General features: G+C 31.6%; 1 protein-coding gene across 7 annotated transcripts in view; it reads left to right on the top strand.

Moving 5' to 3' along the window:
* The window catches only part of LOC143250573 (prestin-like), a 91,511-nt gene extending 73,454 nt beyond the window's left edge, over positions 1-18,057 (top strand). For 5 of the 7 annotated variants that reach the window (XM_076501341.1, XM_076501340.1, XM_076501339.1 and 2 more), the window contains 7 exons: positions 169-275; positions 1,175-1,244; positions 3,733-3,842; positions 8,898-8,940; positions 11,669-11,815; positions 13,852-13,906; positions 17,069-18,057. In XM_076501341.1, the coding sequence (XP_076357456.1) occupies positions 169-275; positions 1,175-1,244; positions 3,733-3,842; positions 8,898-8,940; positions 11,669-11,815; positions 13,852-13,906; positions 17,069-17,196 (660 nt within the window). In that variant the 3' untranslated portion in view covers positions 17,197-18,057. Of the gene's footprint in view, positions 1-168; positions 276-1,174; positions 1,245-3,732; positions 3,843-5,526; positions 5,866-8,897; positions 8,941-11,668; positions 11,816-13,851; positions 13,907-17,068 lie in introns of those variants that run through there. The other 2 variants (XR_013028245.1, XR_013028246.1) reach the window with 2 other exon arrangements.
* Positions 18,058-19,718: the final 1,661 nt, after the last annotated feature.

Genomic DNA, 19,718 nt, shown 5'->3' with positions numbered 1-19,718 from the left:
TACTCAACATTGTTAAGATGCAACTCTGATACATGCCATTGCAATATGTAGTTATATCAGCTGTTGTTATCACATGACTTGCTCATACACTGAATCAAAATTATACATTGTACTCAACCATGTAGTTGTTAAATTTCTATAAATCATGACATTTTTCGTGTCTTTCAGTTAACATGGCTTGCAACCTTCTTCGCTGTAGTTGTATTAGATGTGGATTATGGTCTCATTATTGGAATCGTTTTCTCCTTAATTACTGTTCTTTATCGTTCTCAAGTGTAAGTCCAAAGGTTTTCCTACATTTTAATGTTACATTATATGAAGATTCTAATATAATTAAATGGATAGCAAAGGATTGATTTATAATTGAAAAGAAAAATTTCTAATATATATTTGTGTGTAAGTATAAAGATGAAATGTGTGTTTGTTTGCATCCTAACTCCTTTGGGCTCCTGTTGGGCTAATCTCAACCAAAATTTTTATGTAAACACTATGAAACATGGGAAATATTCTAAGGGAGTCAAAATTAAGCATAACCTTCTTTCTGTTTCATAAAACCTATTGGTTAATACTACCAGCCTATTAATTCAATCTTAGCCAGTTGCACTTTAAACAACGTTAAATATTCTAAAGGAATTCAAGGTCAAAGCATGAAGGTTGGTGGATTATTTGTCAAACAATAATACTTTTCTCACGGTCGGTGAGATGTAGGATATTCAAAGATGGGATTATCTTAAATCTTTGTTTGTTGGTAAATAGAAAACAAACTGCAAATGTTATTTTATGAAGAAGTTTTCCTGATTGGAAAGGCTTGTCATTTATTTTCTCATATTTGTGTTTGGTGATTTTTTAGATTAGGTTTTTTTAAATGGATGATGCTTAAAATTATTTAGATATGCTGTTTTTCTTTTACATTTTTGAAATTTTAAAGTTTATTCACATAAATTTCAATAGTGGTGACTTTTTAAATATTTTTTTACAGTCAGTATGCAGTGAAAATCTCTAAACAGTGTATAGTTATCATCATATCAATTATATAAGATTACTAAAAGCATTAAATAAAACAAGAGTTTGCTTTCCATGCTTCCCATTAAAAATATAATAATTATTTTATCATGGGATAAGAAACAACAGTGTTTAATATGAAGTAATAGTAGAATTTTGCTCTGATCTTTAGCCCCAAAACATCCATCTTAGGCCATATTCCTGGGACAGAATTTTACAGGGACATAGCCAAGTACCCTACAGTAAGTAGTAGTTTTTACTACACAGTTTGATTTTTGATATAGTTTATTATTTTGAGCAGTATAACATTTGTAAGTTTTCTTAATAGAATGCTGCTGTTATACTTAAAAAGACCACCACATCTAAATTTCATTTAGATGTTTACTTACACTTCACCAAAGATTGTAATTAGCCACATTTTCACAGATGAATTTTCATTCTAATGCACTTTTTTTTTTTTGTACAATTTCCCTGATTGATATAGTTTCACCATGTAATGTTTATATTAATCTAGACTTTCCATTTAATATTTTGTGTGCATCATTGGGATGAATCGTTATGAACATTTTACATCTTGGTGACTAATAATTGCATTGTGATTATGCATTTGTATTTACCATTAAGTATAGTAGATAGTAACTTTTAGTTAGGCTAAAGAAAATCTTCAGCTCTAGTTTTGGAGGTCTAGTAAAAAATTATAAATTTTTGTGTACCCCAGATTATCATATTCTAATTCTGAATTTTGGATGTATGTAACTAAGTCTTTCTTGAATTATATCACATATTGATGTCTGCATTGTGGTACCATCTGTTTCTAATTTAAGTACTGATTTTGTACAGTACATGCAACATAAGCAAGTAAATAACAAGGTGAATATTTAGTACAAAGTGCATAAAGCTTAATGAAAGTGTAAAACTAGCAGTTTTGATAAATGTAAAATAAAAGTACTGCATTAACTTATTATGTTATTTGAAAATGCCTACAGTTATTTTCCTTGCATGTATTTATAAACATCAGAATAAGTTATTAAATATCCATTTTAATGTACACCAGACCTTTTCAGGATGCAACAGATCTGAGGATTGCATCCTTGATGCACCAACATATCATCTCTAATTAAATTTATAAATACTTTAGGACATAAAATTAGTATAGAATAAAATTTACGTGAGGAGTGTGTTAAAACAACACTGTTTTGGGCAGTATTGTTTACGTACAAGTATAATAACAAAGAAATATTTGAAATGTTAATTCAGGTAAATAAATTTGCAGTTTGTACATGAAGACAAATGGTAAGTGTTTACATTTATGTTAGTGCATCTTTTTGAACTTGACTAAATTATATAGCAGTCAGTCTGTATAGAGATGGCTTCTTAACACGGACAAATTATACAGCTATAAAACAATGTGAAGTACGAGGGCTGTTAAAAAAATACGCGGACTGTTTGAATTGCGCGGCTCCAGTTGGTTCCAGGGGAATCCGCTTGGTGTCGCTAGGTTTGCACAAATCAGCTGATTACGACGCCATTTCCCGATTGCAGATATCTTCATTTACGTATTAGTCTAAGTATTATACGTATTAGTACATGCAACATAAGCAAGTAAATAACATACATCTGCATTTGAAACAGATGCGGTTTTAAGTGAAGTGCGATTTTTTCGTTTGACGGATTTCAGAATGAATGACCTGAAGGAGCAAGGGCTTGCTTTGAAAATTTGTGTTAAACTTGGAAAATCTGCGACTGAAACTTTTTCTATGCTTAACACGGCTTACGGTGATGTTGCTATGAAGCGTACGGCATGTTTCAAGTGGCATGAACGTTTTAAGGATGGTCGACAGTCCATTGAAGATGATGAGCGTCCTGGACGTCCTTCCACTTCAACTGACGACCCACACGCCGACAAAATCAACACCCTGGTGCGGGCAAATCGACGCCTGACTGTCAGGAGCTTGCTGAAGAGTGTGGGATATCAGTTGGATCTTGTTACGAGATTTTGACCAAAAATTGAAGATGCACCGCGTTGCTGCGAAATTCGGCCCTCAGAACTCGCGAGTTTTTGGCCAAACACTCGATCACTGTTCTTCCCCACCCCCCCCCCTACTCACCTGACCTTGCTCCTTGCGATTTTTCTTGTTCCCCAAACTCAAAAGACCCTTGAAAGGAAGAAGATTTGAGACGATTCCGAGATTAAGGCAAATGCGACGAAAGAGCTGGAGGACATTACAAAAGAAGCGTATCAGGACTGTTTCAACAAGTGGAAACACCATTGGGATAAGTGTGTGCATTGGGGAGGAGAGTACTTTGAAGGGATTCCAGACCTGTAACTTCTAAATAAAGTAGATTTTGTTTTATGACGTCAGTCCGCGCATTTTTTGAACAGACCTCATATGTTATGTTTTCAACTTAGCTAAATTGAATTAAAAGGCATAGCTTATATATAAAATTTGAATAAAGATTGTTTGTATTTACATTATGTATTTCTAAGTAGCCACATATTGCTAGCAGTTGTGTAGGAGTAATATTGAGCTTAGGTTCAAATCGATATAAGAAAAAAAATATATATATATACACGCACACACGCTTTTTTTTTACTTATTATTCTTTCATTATGACGTATTTCCTGTAAAATTTAATCTTGGATTTCAGGAATTAATGTTATAATTCTCATTGTCCAATAAGAATGGAATACTCCATTTCACGTTTAAAACTTTGCATGTTTTTTGCTAGGCTAGGCTTATTCCAGGAATAAGGATCTGCCATTTTGGGGCTTCGTTGTATTTTGCTAACAAGGAATTCTTCAGATCTGAAATTTACCGACTAGCAGGAGTCCACCCACAGTAAGTAAATCTGAATTTTTATTTGTTTTCAGAGATCGGTTTTAGGGAAGTGAACTCATACTTAACCAATCACAAAATTCCAGGACTTGTCAAGGGATATCTGAAATGTAATACTTTATTTTCTGAGACCCAAAAATATAAAAACTTGATATTAATGTTTGATTTATCAAAAGCTCAAAAATTCTAGGAAAGCTATTGTTTCACTGAATAGTTAATAAATGGGAATATTACCTTAAGCTAGACTTCCATGATATTAAAAATACTATAACTAACTAAGTAACAAAACTCACCAACTGACACATTGAGGGATGAAATAAATATGATAACAGTTATGATAAATTTAAACAGAAGTTTTGAACTCTACAAATCTACATTTGTTTGTGTTAAAGCTGGTAAAATTGCTGTAGCTGTTGTAAACTAAAATTTGCATATTGTCACCACTAGAAGCCAAGTTTTTATAAACTGATGAGTTGTATCACATACACTTCTAGCTGTAATGGAGACTGTATACCAACAAAAAATTGTTAAAATATATGATGATAATTATTTCAGTATGAAACATTTAGTATTTTTCTTAGCCCTACCCTGACTTTGATTATAAGTAATAAGTAATACATAGAAATATATGTGGGTACCTCTTTTATTTTTTCTCAGTCTTAGATCTATTCAAATTGGTCTCAATTATGTTATTAAATATTTTTTATTTTAAGATTTATATATCCATTTTATTATTATAATTTTTATTACAGTGAGTATTATTTCAATGATCTCCAAACAATGAGAGATCATTTACAAAACTACTAATGTACAGTGGTGCCAGTATCAATGCAGTCCTATCACTGGGCAAGCTTGCTTTGCAATTTAGCACTTGGTCTGTAAATAAGCCTATCTGAATAGTAAATGAATTTTACTTGCTTTACTGATATGTATTTTACTAATTTCACTAAAATTGGTGAGAAATGCAAAAATTGGATTCTTAGCATGATTATGATTGAATATAAATGTGGTGGAGCTAAAACTACTTTGATTGACAAGTAAACAAAATGAGTGATAATACAGTGTCACATTATTGTTTTGTTTAATGAAAAGAAGCTTTGTTTCAGTATGTTAGTTAAAAGTTATTGAATGAAAATGATAATGATTAACTTTCATTCACATCTAAATGTGTATTTGGTAAGGTTACTGATACTTGTAATCCTAGGGCAAGGATATTTTCTTCAGGTGTGTCAGCTTCTGACTGGTTGATGCATTTTATCCTTTTCAGTTCTTGCTCATTTCTTCTCATGGACTGTAGTGCATCTTAGACCAGCTTAACACTCTTGGAACAACACCTGATTTTACTTGTCTTCTTTAGGATGAAAGTCCAAAAAATAATAAGAAATATATATATATAAAATTATATTTTACTTTTATAATATTTACTGTCAGTCACTTTCCAGGCCTACTATAAAGTTTAACATACAGGGTAAATGTCATTTAAATATTGTTGTATCAAGTATCATGCATTACATAAGCTTACAAAGATAATTTTTTAGAATAAGCTTAACTAAATAATATATGGTGGGGAAATGTATTTTAAAAATAAAATTTGAAACTTGACTCAACATAAAAAAGGTTATTAAATGTGAATAATCTTAATGAAAAGAAAAATTATTGAAAACTATTAAACGTAAGTCTGTCATAGCTAGTTTCAGATACATAGATGTCAAACACAAAGTGGTCATGATGAACAACAACTTTCTTTGATTTCTACTGGTCCTATCTGAATGCAAGAAGCCATTTTCTAGACAATTCCAGATTTGAAGGCTATAAATGTCCATTACTCTCAGAACATCCAGGCACATGAGAAGTCATTTGAGCTATTATATCTATGAAGCATGATGATCTGGCAAGACAGAGAATATAAAGATCCAGATACCTGACTTTACACAAGGACCAAATTGCTACTGGCACTCTCTGTTGGTATAATTAGCATGGTTTCTCATTGAAATTATTGAATCTACTATGGAAATATCATAGCTTAGTGAGTTTATTGTCACTTTCTGTCAACTTGAAATAGCTTATCTTTCAGTTGTTCATCGTATCTATAAACTATTAAGTCGAGTACTGCTAGTCTGACAAATGTGAATAACGATTTTTTTTTTTCCATAGCCAACCACTAAAATACCTGATTACTTATACCTGTTGCCTTTATTTCTATTAATGAAATACAGTTCAATCATTCTAAAGCTAATGTTTTAGGCTCTAACTATACTCTTCAAAACAAGAAATGCAAAAGGGATATTTTTTTTATTTTAAAGAGAAATGTATGTAATAACATTACAAAATCAGAGTATGTGATGTTACATGTGTTAAGGCACTGATTGTCAGACCAAAATGACAATAAAAGTTGTGCACTTTGAAAACAGGGGAAAACATCGGATTTTTCGCCAAAACGCATACGTGTCCAATAAATTTGTTTGAGAGATCTGCATGTTCTGCAAGTGCAACATGTGCAAAATCCCTATAAAAGTGACGGGTTCTCGGTTTCCATAGCTCAGTGTTAAGCCACTGACACGCAATACAGTTACGCCAAGACTGACTGAAGCACAATGCAACAACGCCATTGGTCACTTGGAAGCAGGCGAATCTCGATCAGATGTTGCCAGAGCTGTGAATGTCCACCCAAGCACCATCACAAGGCTATGGAATCGTCATCAACAACATGGATCAACTCGTGACCGTCCACGATCTGGCAGACCATGTGACCACACCCACACAAGATCACAACATCCGGTTACGTCACCTTCGGGATAGGACCACCACTGCAACGTCTACTGCCTCAACCATACCAGGGCTGCGTAGGATTTCCCGATCAGACCGTACGCAACTGTCTACAAGATGCAGGAACCCGACCTCAACGTCCAGTCAGAGGCGTCATCCTCACCCAGCAACCTCGTCAAGCACGGCTGCAGTGGACTCGGGCACATCGGGTATGGCCTCATCGACGATGAAGGCATGTTTGGTTCAGCGATGAATCACGTTTTATGCTTCGTAGGCAGGATGGAAGGACCCATGTTTACTGTCACCGAGGTGAACGTTTTGCAGCAAACTGTGTGCAGGATGTTAACAGATTTTGTGGTGGCAGCGTCATGATGTGGGCTGTCATCGCCTACAATGCCAGAACAGACCTTTTGCACATTCGAGGGAATCTTACGGCTCAACGATACGTCATCGAGATTCTTAAGCCCCATGTGCAACCCATCATGGTGAACGTCAACGAAGTTTTTCAACATGACAACGCCCGTCCTCACACAGCCCGACTCACCACTGTCTTCTTGAGACACCACAACATCAACGTTCTTCCCTGGCCCTCCAGATCATCAGATTTAAACCCCATCGAACATCTTTGGGACGAGTTGGACCGACGTCTGCGACGGTGACAACCTCAACCCCAGACTCTACCTCAGCTTGCAGCAGCTTTGCAGGTTGAGTGGACAGCCATTCCACAGGATGTGATTCGTCATCTCATCGCTTCCATGGGCAGGAGATGCCAAGCAGTTATTGATGTTCACGGGGGCATACTCGTTATTGACGTTGAGTGACGTTAAACTTCACCTAGTGAGCGTGGACGTCGCCTTTGCAGACTTTGGATGTTCAGCAGTGAATATGCAAAGTTTCACACATGTCATACAGAACTACCCGGAATAAACTTGTTAACAATTTGTCTCATATTTTGCCTTTTGAGTTTCTTTTTTTGAAGAGTATATATCATAATGAAATTGATAATTAAACATCAAACATGACAGTAAAATATAAAAGTTTATTAACAGGATTGCACATGTATATATTTAATGAGCTACTATTCCAAAGTGTAATTTTTCATAATTGTTTTATAAGATGTTTAATTTCTTAGAGAAGTTACTTCTAAATTAATTATTTCATTATTAGACACAAAATCATTATTACACTACAAATTATCCTTTTTAAATTCTTTGTTAACATTATTAAATATGAGTTGATGGAGAAACATGTGACATTGAATTTAAAACAGTGGACTAAAATTTAAATCTCTTATTGGCTAATGTTTAATATTTATGAATGAAAATGTTATGTTTAAGATATTGTACTTTACCAGGACTCTTGATGAATTATAATTTCAGAAGAACATTCAAATTCTGGAAATTCACCTTGCAGATTTCCATGTTTTTGAGGATCTGTACAAACCCCAAACTAAATGCACAAAGTAACATACTGGGAAACATTATATTGCACATTGTAATGATTTTAATGAGCTAACAGACATTAAATTTCAATTGGTAGGTTAGTTTGCATTTCTTAAAAATTAAGCCCATAAAGTCCAAATGCTCATCAACAATTTCTCACTAAAATGAACTGTTTTCTGAATTCTGAAATCAACAAATGAATACATCTTTGTTAGGTTCTGTGTTAGTCTTATCAGTGAGTTTTCCAAGAGTGACATATACCAACTAGGAGGTTTTTTACCTGAAATAAGTAAAACATATTTTCAGTTTTTATCAAAACAAATTCAGGAACCATCTGTCAAATGATGTATTAAACTAATAATTGTTTGAATGTACTGGCTAGTAGAAATATGCCTACTAGTACAGCTTACTGCTTATGGAAATTGTTATGTCATTGTGAATACTTTGACTAACAAAGTAAAAGTTTCATTATAAATAATGTGATGTTTGAGAGATTTCCACCTGGTATGAACAAGTTTGAATTAAAGAAAGTCTGTCATTCAGGACATTACTTCTGAACCAACTTAGTTAGCTAACTTGGCCAGTCTGTTACTGGAAAGGTTAAATTGTCAATACAAATAATAACTCTTTGTTGACCAACTGCAAGAGTGCTAAGTAATGTCAGTAAAATCATTGTTTATCGGACATTTCTAAATAGCAGTTTACATGTATTGAAAAATGCTAATTGGCAAAACAGGTAATTACTATTATTCTTGATACGTATATTCATTTAGAAGAGAATACTGAAATTTAACAATTTTTTTCCTCATTGTTTTTTGTTATGCATATTCATTAATACCTCCTTTTGCAGAGAGTTATCCAGACATACAAGCACGCCAGCACTGGGAGATGGTGTAAGTATGGTTTCAGAGTGAATTTGTAATACTAGGGCAGTGTTGTTATAGACTTTATTAGCTGTTGCATTAGTTTTTTTATTTCCTTATGTAGAGTACAGAAAATTGGATAAAATTCCATAGTTGTTTTCAGTCTATCCTATTTTCCATTAAGCCACATAGTAAAAATGTTTATCTTTGGGACATTGTTGAATGTTTTTATGGAAAGATTAAGCATTCATGTAATATCAATAATTCTATGAACAGTGTGCATTTAGTGTGTTTTTTATGTTTTTAATGCATTTATCAGACAAAAGTTTTGAAAGTAAATCAAAAATGTATGCAGGCAATACTTAGTATTGGTATTGTAGAGCTGAAAAATAACTCGCTATATAAGTAAACTTATTAATATATTGATGCATTTTCAGTATTGGACATGTTCAGTGCTTCATCTCTTTAAGCAGTAGGTTTTCACCCATTAGTTGTACCACTATGGAAATGTTAGGACTTGCCATTAAAGAGGTTAATGGAAGGATGGAAAATGATTTTAACTTGGTACACAAACATATTTTTGCTGCTCCTTTATTTTCTTTTTATTTTACTTTGTTACTTTTGGTAGTAAATAATGTGCCTTCAAACCTTGTTTTCTTTCTTCAGTAAAACTACAGTTGCATGGTTTATGAATTTCTACATGTACAACTAAGAAGAACTTTTGATTTTTTAATTTTCCTCTGAAGAAACAAGGATTCCAAACCTTAAACTCAAGGTTCCTTAAATTGTAGTTTATTTAAATTTTGTTTGTGAATGATTTTTTTTTGTAGTAACCAAGAGAGAGATTTGGATGAGTTTTCAAAATTTATATGAATAGACTGTTCTTCATGGTAGCCTGAGGTATAGCTGTTGAAATGCAGATTTCTGCAGTAATGAAGCAAAGTCATTATTATTTTATATCTTCAGCATTATATGCTAGATAATAAACATGACTCAGCTCTTTTGTTATGTCAATTAAAAACAGTGTTTGTCATTCATCTGTAGATTTTTTTAACAAAAAATATTGTTTCCTGTCAAATGACATATTTTGTATTAAAACATGTATATCTTTTTCAGACTGCTACCTTGTCAGTACAGACAATAAGGTATAAGTCAGTAGCATGCACAATACCATGATTGAGTCGCAATTGTGAAATTCTCTGTGATTACTTTAGTCACATACAAATGGGTAGTTTAAAGTGGGCTATTGTCCCAAACTTAATTTTATAAAAAGCCAAATATGAGGTTTTGTTTTCATTAACTTCATATTTAGTCACAATTATAATAGGTTGAGTAGAAAAATTTAGCTCTAGGCCTGTCTGACCCTTAATCCACTGCTACATATAGAACACCATGACTGAGGTTGCAGTTGTCAAGTTTTCTACATGAATGTTTTGATCATGAGTGGAAGCCCATGACTGAGGTCACATTTTCTCTGTGAATGCTTTGAACATAAATGGAATCCCATGATTAAGGTCACAGTTGCAAAATTTTTTACCTGAATGCTTTGATCATATGTAGAATCCCATGATTGAGGTCATAGTTGTGAAATTCTTTGCATGAGTGTTCTAGTCATGTGAATAACACCATGCTTGTTTTAAAACTTCTAATAAATGGTTTAATGTGATGTAAATTATACTTGAACATTGATATAATTATTGGTTTATTGTATTGGCAATAAACACATTTGGACGTCGTGTAATGTGAGTACTATGTTTTAAAAGTCACTGCATTTGTTCAAACATCTGCCAATAAAAGAGAAGCATGTTATTACATCACTTTGACAATTTATTTTACTTACTGTATGACTCACCTAAATGACTCAGTAGTATATCAGAAGGTTTATACCATAGAAAATCAGTTTTGATGCTTATAACAGGTACACTATGGATAAATAACCAATTATGTAGCTTTGTGCCACAAACATTTACTGTATGGCAAATATTGAATTTCTTTTTGTATTTGACCTAAAATTGTTTCAAACTGCATATTAAAAGTGGAACAGTGCTTCTGTTTGATGTAGTTTCAGTGTGCCAATGCCTCAGAAACAACAAAACTATTCATGTTGTATAAAGATTCATTGGTAATTCTCCATTTCGATTTTTTTAGATATAACTTGGCCAGCAAGACTCATTTCTCTTGGTATAATCTATTTTTAATACAGAGTAGATTCTAGTGCACTCCATAATTTTAAATACTAACAAGAAAAAGAATTCTTCTGTAGTTTGGTAGGGAGTATTTGGTTTTATAGAACCATACTCATTTCTGTAATTTTTCTCTGAATATCATTCATCTAGATAGTTTGAGAATTGTACTTCTAATGACTTGCATCCCATATTAAGAAATGCAAATACTCAAAATTGTTAAATGTAGGTTAAGTTAGTTTTTGTTTTCCTTGTGTTGACTGTAAAAAGAAATTGTAGATTTTTTCTAGGTGGGTGTTACCTTCAGATATTAAGTATTTATAATAATAAAAAACATTTATCATAATTGAGCAAAAATAAAATGGTTTTATACATACATAGATTTTAGAGAAGGGAGAAATATATATTAAAATAAGTAAACCTAATGCTTCTTATACATCATATATTTCAATTTTTCAGTAAAAAAAATTAAGATGATTGTTGATCTTTAACTGTTAATTTACTCTAATAAAAAAAAAATTACATAAATGTAGTTCTTGTGCATTTATAGCAAATGTTGCTTTTTATTTTTACAGGCTAAGTTTTCACTTTTGGAGGAAGACGATCTCAAAAAGTCAATATCTCAACCTTCACTATGGGATGATAGTCATGTTTATTGTGTTATATTGTCTTCCTCAGCTATAGGCTATGTAGATACAGCTGGAGCGAAAGCCATTCTCGAGGTTAGCTAAGCACATTTACAAAATGTTTTGTGTGGTAATATTTTTCTGTGTGTTATCATGTTTTTGTTTGTTGCATGGATAATGCATTACCTTATACCCATAATCAGTATGTCGTTGCAAATTTCAGAATTTTTTTAGTTATCGAAAAAATGACACTGATATCAATCATTCTTTTCTTTTTTTTACCAAATTTAGTAATTACCAAACTTATGAAGCCCAATCTGTCATTTGATTCACCACTTGTCACTAAGTTAAACCAGTTTCAGGGAATTTCACATCTCATCAGTAACTGTAGTTGAGGACAAATTAAAGAACAAATGTAGGTTTCTTGTAGTGTTGGAGTGTATATTGTATGTATGGTGTTTAAGTGGTCTTCACTTCAGCAATCTTATATAAACATATGCAGTGATTATGTTTATTCTGTGTTTATTATTAACCTTGTAGATATGACACTTGCTTAAATAATTTATGTTAATTCTGGCAAAGCCTCATCTTCTATGGCTATTAGCTGGAGAGAGAAAACCATTATTTAAATGAAGAAGGCATACATAACAAAATTTGATGTAAAAAGGTTTTTTCTGTTATCTTCCTTGATTATGTAGATAACAGTGTCAGTATTCATTCTTTGGACAAGTGAAGAACAGAATTTTTGATTTTTGATCACCAGCCACTCTTATGTTATTGTTATGTGATGATCTTCTTAGTGTATATCTGTAGATACAGTAACAACAAGAACCAGTTTATATTCAAAGCAACTTTACGTGAAGCACTTTTGCATTGTCTTCATCTGTAGGCACTGACAACTTAGCAGGGGAAAAGATCATTTTTAATGTTAATAAATCAAACTTACAAGGCACAATTTGGAAAATATTCTTTACTAATTATGTTTTATGTTCCTTAGTGAATTGTTGTGTACAAATAACATGGTTAAAGGAACAGTAAATCAAACTGACAATGTACAGAACAACAGTTTGTATTCAGTATATTCTATACTCCTTAGTTACTGATTGTTTCGATATACATGTGCCTAGGGCTGGAAAATTCCTTCAGGTTATTAAAACAAACTTAAAAGCATTGGTTTCAAAGGTTTAAAGTGTTTTGCCATCCTCATTCGTATTTGAATATCTAGATGCAGCAAAGGAAAGGTAAATTGAACAAAGCAACTTTAGAAAGTTCAATGTGTTGTCTTACCTTTAGTCAGTTATATTGTTCTATGTTATAGGTTAATGAAGCAAGCTTTACAAGGTTCAACTTGAAATAACAGTTTGTGTTTATAATCTTACAATTGTTATGGTGTAACAATTGTTGTAACATAAATATGTTTGTTGTGTTCCACCCAACCTGGAAAGCTCTATATTAAGCCAAATTTATTATAACATGGTGAATATGACAAATTATGTGTAGTTGGAATGCTATTATTATACACTTCTAATTCTTGAAAACTATTATTTTATAATGACAAATGTAGCATTTAAAAACATAATAGGCTTAATACTAATGGCTTATGACAATAATAATTATCGTCATGCTTTACCACCTTGTAAAAGACATTCATACATTACAGTAGTTATTGTAACATATGGTCTACATGAATAGTGTACTGCTTACTACTATATTTGTTGTGTTCTCTAGATTGATTGAAGTGTCATCATTAATGGACAGGCAAATGTAGATTGGTTCTATTGTTAAACACTTAGAAATTCTAATTTTTGAAAACTTCTGAAGGATTAGATAAAGCATGTTGTAATCAAAAATATAATAGGCCTAATACTAATATCTGAAACAATTACAGTTATAATCAAATGATGTTCACATAATGTGTATGTAGATACACTTGTAAGATCACTTCTTTAGCTTAGTGAACAATGTTAACATGAGAAGGAAAGATCTTTTCCATGTTGTTATTGTTTGATAACCTTGTTTGTGATGATGTATTTCAAAATATAGATACAATCTCATAGATATATATTTCATAAAAGTTAAAAATATTTGTGTTTAGTAATTGAGAATTCTTTGCAAACCTTATCTGTGCTTAGGTTGTAAAGGAATATGCTGATGCTGGAATTGTCGTGTATCTAGCTGGGTTAACAGGTGAGTTAAAACTGAACACAAATGAGTTCCAGTATATCCATGCTAAGCTTATTACTCTTTGACTTCTTACTTAGTAGATCAAATTAAAGAAAATCTAAGTTTGTTGTATTACTTAATCTGAAAGTATACAAAGAATGAACAAATGTTTTACCACTATACATAAAGAAACTTACTGATATGGATATTATCTTATTATAATGTGCATATAAACCTACAGAACATAATTAGTTACTGTAAATACAATTGTGTGTGTGTGTGTGTGTGTGTGTGTGTATATAGTCCTTTTAATAGAAAGCAGTGCTAGGCAAATATGTGTATGTATGTTCAAGCATCTGATTACTTGTTACGTTTATTCTTCATGTGTTTATTTAGTCAAGTATTCAATCCCTTACAATATTTGTTATTTGTGTGTGCAGAGTATTAAAGCAGATCTGAGGTTCTTTGTGTGTTTGTGTATTTGTCAGTCAGGAGGTGTCTGTTTATATTAGTCAAACATTCAAACACTAATGATGTTTATTCCTTTTTTGTTTGTGTATATTCGTGTATTTAATAATATGTTAGATTTTTTCTTCACATGTGTGTATATAGTCAGCTCTTTAATTATTTGCAAGTTTCCTTTTTTATGTGTGTGGCTGAGTTTTCCATTTCTGAGAGGGTTGTTCTTTGTGTGTGATCAAGAATGCAGTCACTGTGAAGTTATTCATTATGATTATTTGTTTGGTCAAGTATTAAACCACTTGTAAGTTTTCTCCTTTGTTTTTCATTGTCAACTTTTCAGTTACTTGTGAAGTTATTCATTATGTTTATTTGTTTGGTCAAGTATTAAACCACTTGTAAGTTTTCTCCTTTGTTTTTCATTGTCAACTTTTCAGTCACTTGTGAGGTTTGTTATTTGCTTGTATGATTGTGTTTTCACATGTATAATCACTAAGTTTTTTTTGCATGTGGGTGTGTGTTTGGTGAAATATTTGGTTACTTTACACTGTTCTGTACATATTTGTACTCAAATAGTCAATAAGTTGAGGTTTGTTATTTTTGTGTTTACTTGAATAATGAGTTGCATGCTAAATTTGCTTGTCTCATACTTTATCACTTGTAAGTTTAATTCTTTAAGTATATGTGTGTAAAGTCAAATATTTAATCACAAGTGAGGTTTTTCATTACGTATATTTATTTCTGTTCAAGCTGTGGTATCTATCCTTTCTCTGGATTATGAGCTTAAAAAATATGAGGTGGAAACTATGATAAATAAAACAAAAATATTAACTTTTACACAATTTATTTATAACACAGTATTCATCATCACCTCACCAAAAGTTGTGCATAAATTTTAAGAACTCAATATGTACATATTTAAAATATGGTATACACTGTATGATACTCAGGGTGATTTTGTAGGAAGAGATAGCAGCCAAACTAGTGGAAGTAGGAGTCCTTTCTATTGCTTGCTTTCAACACCCAGCTCAAATACAGCATTCCAAGAGATTAATTAATTGATAGCCATTAGCTGCAAAACTGTCTTATGGACTGAATTAAAAGGTCACAGGTCAAAGTAGAAAGTGAATATAACTCAAGAAATGACTTCATATTAGCCTTATGGTGGTTATTGTAGTAGAAATTTTAGTTAAGTTTATATCGTGTTGTAATATGGTGACCATATCTTTTCATTGCATTCCTCCAAAGACCCTTTCTGAGATATAATACATTTGTGTGCTCCTCTCCCCACAAACACACATTGTGTGTGTACTGTTTTATAGAAAATTAAATAAAGTTCCTTTTTTTCTATGTGTAAAGATATGGTCCCATTTATTAATGTTTACTTGTATAATAGATAAATTCTCAGTAACAGCGAAAAGTGGGGTACACTTTTGACTCTTCATGAACACGACCCATGTTCCAACCTCTCATTTTACAAGGTTTGAGGTTAGTCCAGCAACCAAAGAGTAGTTTGATAATGGACAGACAAATAAACAAACTTTTTTTTTTCTAATTTACACATGTGTGAAACCAAGCATTAAGCCATTTATTTATTTATTTTTTCCTGAATGTGACCAATTATTATACCATTTATGATGCTTCGTATTTGCTTGTGTGTCAGTAAGTGTAAGGCAACTTGCAGCATTCCTTGTTTTTTATGCAGGAAATTAGAACAATTTCAATAAAAAAAAATTGTTGACAGTGATATATCAGAATCAGTGTATCAAATAATATGGGGGAGTCTGTAGAATAATGGAGTCTGCTTTTGGCATGATTAGAAGTTAAACCACTGAAAGAATGTAAGAGGATATTGCATGGGTATTTTAAAAATCAGTTTTTGATGTAAAAAAGGGGTTTTTATTTATAGCTTGAAGTAAGGTGGTAGTAAAATATTGAATAGCCTAAATGAACCAAATGATTCCTTGGAAATGAAATGAAAGTGGCCACATAGAGATTTTATGTAAATAAATTAAGGTTTTAGCACATATCTAAGCTGGAATGTTTGTGTTCTCTAGTTCACTCCAGAAGAAAAAGAAAATGTTATTTATTAACATTTTTGTCTATACATTATATGTGATTTACACATTATTTAAGAACAAATGATTTGTTTAGTAAGTTGTGATACCAAAAAGTGTGCATTATGTTGTATAAAAACGTTGTGCACTGTCAAGTTTATTTCACCTAATCAACCATTTAAAAAATATTTGATTGCGTGTTTTACTTTGTATATTGTGCAGGATTAACCTCCTTATAAAATCATCCATTTTAAAATTTATTTCTATTTTGGTTATTGTCTAGGAATAAGTTTATTACTAAGTCAATCATTTAAACCTTGTTTCACTTCAGACATTGTGTTGGACAAGTTTTCTCTTTGATTTACTTTCATTATACGTTTATTAGGTATTAATTTTCTTTGTTATGTGGCTTTGATATTTTGTTTTTTAAGATTAATGTGGTTTTGGCTTCAAATTGAAAGAACAGCATTTTGCATAGAGAAATTGATAACATAGTGGTATATTATTAATACTTTATAATGATGATGTAGCTTTTTCTACAAACTTAACTAATTTCTTCCATTGGGCTGGTAGAAAATAAACAAACTAAGAATTCTAACCAGTCAGTGTTATTGATAATAAGAACAGCTAATTTTGATTTCTTAAATTTCTAATTCTGTTCTTCTTCCAGATTCACTGTTGGAAAGACTCGAAAGATTGGAGTTTTTTGAGCATATCCCAAGGGACCACATATTTCCTTCTGTTCATGATGCTGTGGTGTTTGCTGTTGCTGGATCTTTAGATAGTCAAAACCTCTAAATGTATTTGTTGTAAAAAACTTTCAAAACTGAATTTCATAATATTTATCAAAATCATGTTTTGTAATTCATGTAAAGCTTATTAATGTTTGTAATGTGTCTGTTTATTTTATATTTGTTTCCTTTTAGTTAAATGCTAACTTGAATATATTTCTGAATCTCAAGTTTTTTTCTATATATATAATCATTATTTTCTAAGTTTTGTGCAACATATCATATTAGATTTTTAAGTACAAAATGCTCAGTTGAAATTTATTTCAAGTAATAACACATGAAGATTGCAAGTTTGTGTTAAAATGAAGGTGTAATATGGATATAGACAACAGTTATGATAATTTTCAGTAATTATAATTCAATCAGTCCAAATAAATATTTGCAGTTTCATTCTGATGACATTAGATATTATTGCATTTTTCACCATGTACAAAGTGTATTAAGCCTAAATGAAACATTCTGATGTGACCAAAGGTGATGATACACATTAGGTTTAATAAATGATCATTTTTTTCAGGTTGTATATGTAAAGGCTTGTAACTGCTGCACCTATTGTATTTCTCATGTATTTTTAGTTGTCACTGACTTTATTAATTATGTTTATTTATGAGTCTCCTAGTTTACATTATGAGTTAGTCAATGAAACTGAACCTATATTTTGCTTATTAATCAACAAAGGCTAATGTGAACATATTGTAATAAATCATTGTATTATTGTTTGACCTTAAGTTTGTTTCTGAGAGCTGCCAAAATGTAATTACAAGCTTATAAGTGTGTTAGTTTTGTACCACATAGAATATTTTTGGAGTTACCATACTTGCTGCATATTAGGACTTTTAAACAAAAATAAAAGTATCTTATTTGTATAGTTTTTGGCATCATTCTTAGTTCTGGCGAGTGAACAGTCTGAACACTGTACAGTAGTTACAATACTGAGATCATTTATGATTTTGAGTTCTATGTAAATTTGTTCCCTTTTTAGATTGGTGTTTATTCCTACCAGTAATTTTTACATTAGATTTCTAACACAACATATAACTGATATTTTGTGTATTGATTTTAATACCATTATAATGGTGCATTTTTCATTTGTAAGCTAATAAAATTAAACAAGAATCTTACTATTTGTCTGGTAAGTAAATCCACAGTCAAAAGATTTTTCAGTAGTCTTCACTGTTGATTTACTGGGGTTTACTTGCTGACTGGTAACTAACACAGCATTATCACCTAGATAGTAGATTAATTCCTAACTGAAAGTTAAAGTTAATGGTTTCTTCTTTACCAGAGAGTTATGTACTGCATAATACAAGTTCAAACTTTTGGAGCAATTTTTTAAAATGAAATGTATACCAATTTCACAACTGTCAGTGCCTTGAATTTTTAACATATAGACAACAAAATCTTGTTTGTAAAGAGACGTTTCTCACTGAAGATGTTCAGTTTTTCAAAAGTATATTTCTCAAGAAACTAACTGAGAATGAAGACTTGTATGTAATTTTAAAATCTGACTAATCATTAAATCGTTTTGGCACTGAAGGAGCGAATATTAAAAAAAAAAGCGTTACTTCACTTGAAAGTTATTTTATTCATATTATTTTAATGGTTGTGTCCTTGTTTTAATTCACCAAGAAGCTAAGTTTATGCTGAGTTGTATCACATTGATGCCGTCACTAAACAGCAACCGAAAGTGCCAAAATCTAACCAGTTCTACCAATCTCAGTATGATGAGGAACAAATTAATTTTTTTTTTAATGTATGAGCGATGATAGAGAACGTCCTTCACAAGTTCAGATGACTTGCAAAACTGTTATTTCAAGTCATCAGTTACTAGCGTCTCCATCAGCCACGTGACTTTTTAAAAGAATGAATGAAATGTTCGTCCAATCCATTTCCTTAAGTGACAGGATGAAGGACACAAATACCAAACTTATGACTGTGCTCTGTAAGATAAATAAAAAAAAGACTTGCATAAACATTATTTTAAAAATAAAAATAACCAAAATAAATAATGTTTGTGTTTCTTTGAACCTTACAAATACTGTAGTGAAAATGTTAAAAACTATCAAAAAATGTAATTAATGAATAATAACTATCATTTCTATTGAAATGTTGGAATATATTAATATTATATTTCAGGTTTTTCATTTGTTTTTTCCATTATCCACCGATAAATTCTGTGCTTGCTTCAATTTGGGAACAAGTTTAAAGAAAGCAAGTTTCCTAAAACTAAACTAACGTGGCAGGGGTTCAGTTTAGAGAGAGAAATCAGAAGAGTTCTCTCTCCAACCGGGGTGTTCAGGAACGTTGTGGTTCCTCTTCGTCCCCTTTCGTGGATTGTTATTAAGATTAAGTGGTAGTTTTTTTTTTCAATTATTATTATTTTATTTAATAAATTAATTATTGTTATTATTCTTGACTTTTTGGGTGGAGGATGTCTCTCTAAATATTGTTTTGGGTGGAGGCAAAGGCAGCAGTGGAAAGAAAGGCCGGGACCTGTCCCGAAAGGAAGAAGTTGGGGAGCTGTGAACA

The sequence above is a fragment of the Tachypleus tridentatus genome, chromosome 5 (genome assembly GCF_004210375.1).
Source record: "Tachypleus tridentatus isolate NWPU-2018 chromosome 5, ASM421037v1, whole genome shotgun sequence".
Lineage (NCBI taxonomy): Eukaryota > Metazoa > Arthropoda > Merostomata > Xiphosura > Limulidae > Tachypleus > Tachypleus tridentatus.
This window is presented reverse-complemented; position numbering and strand designations above follow the sequence as displayed.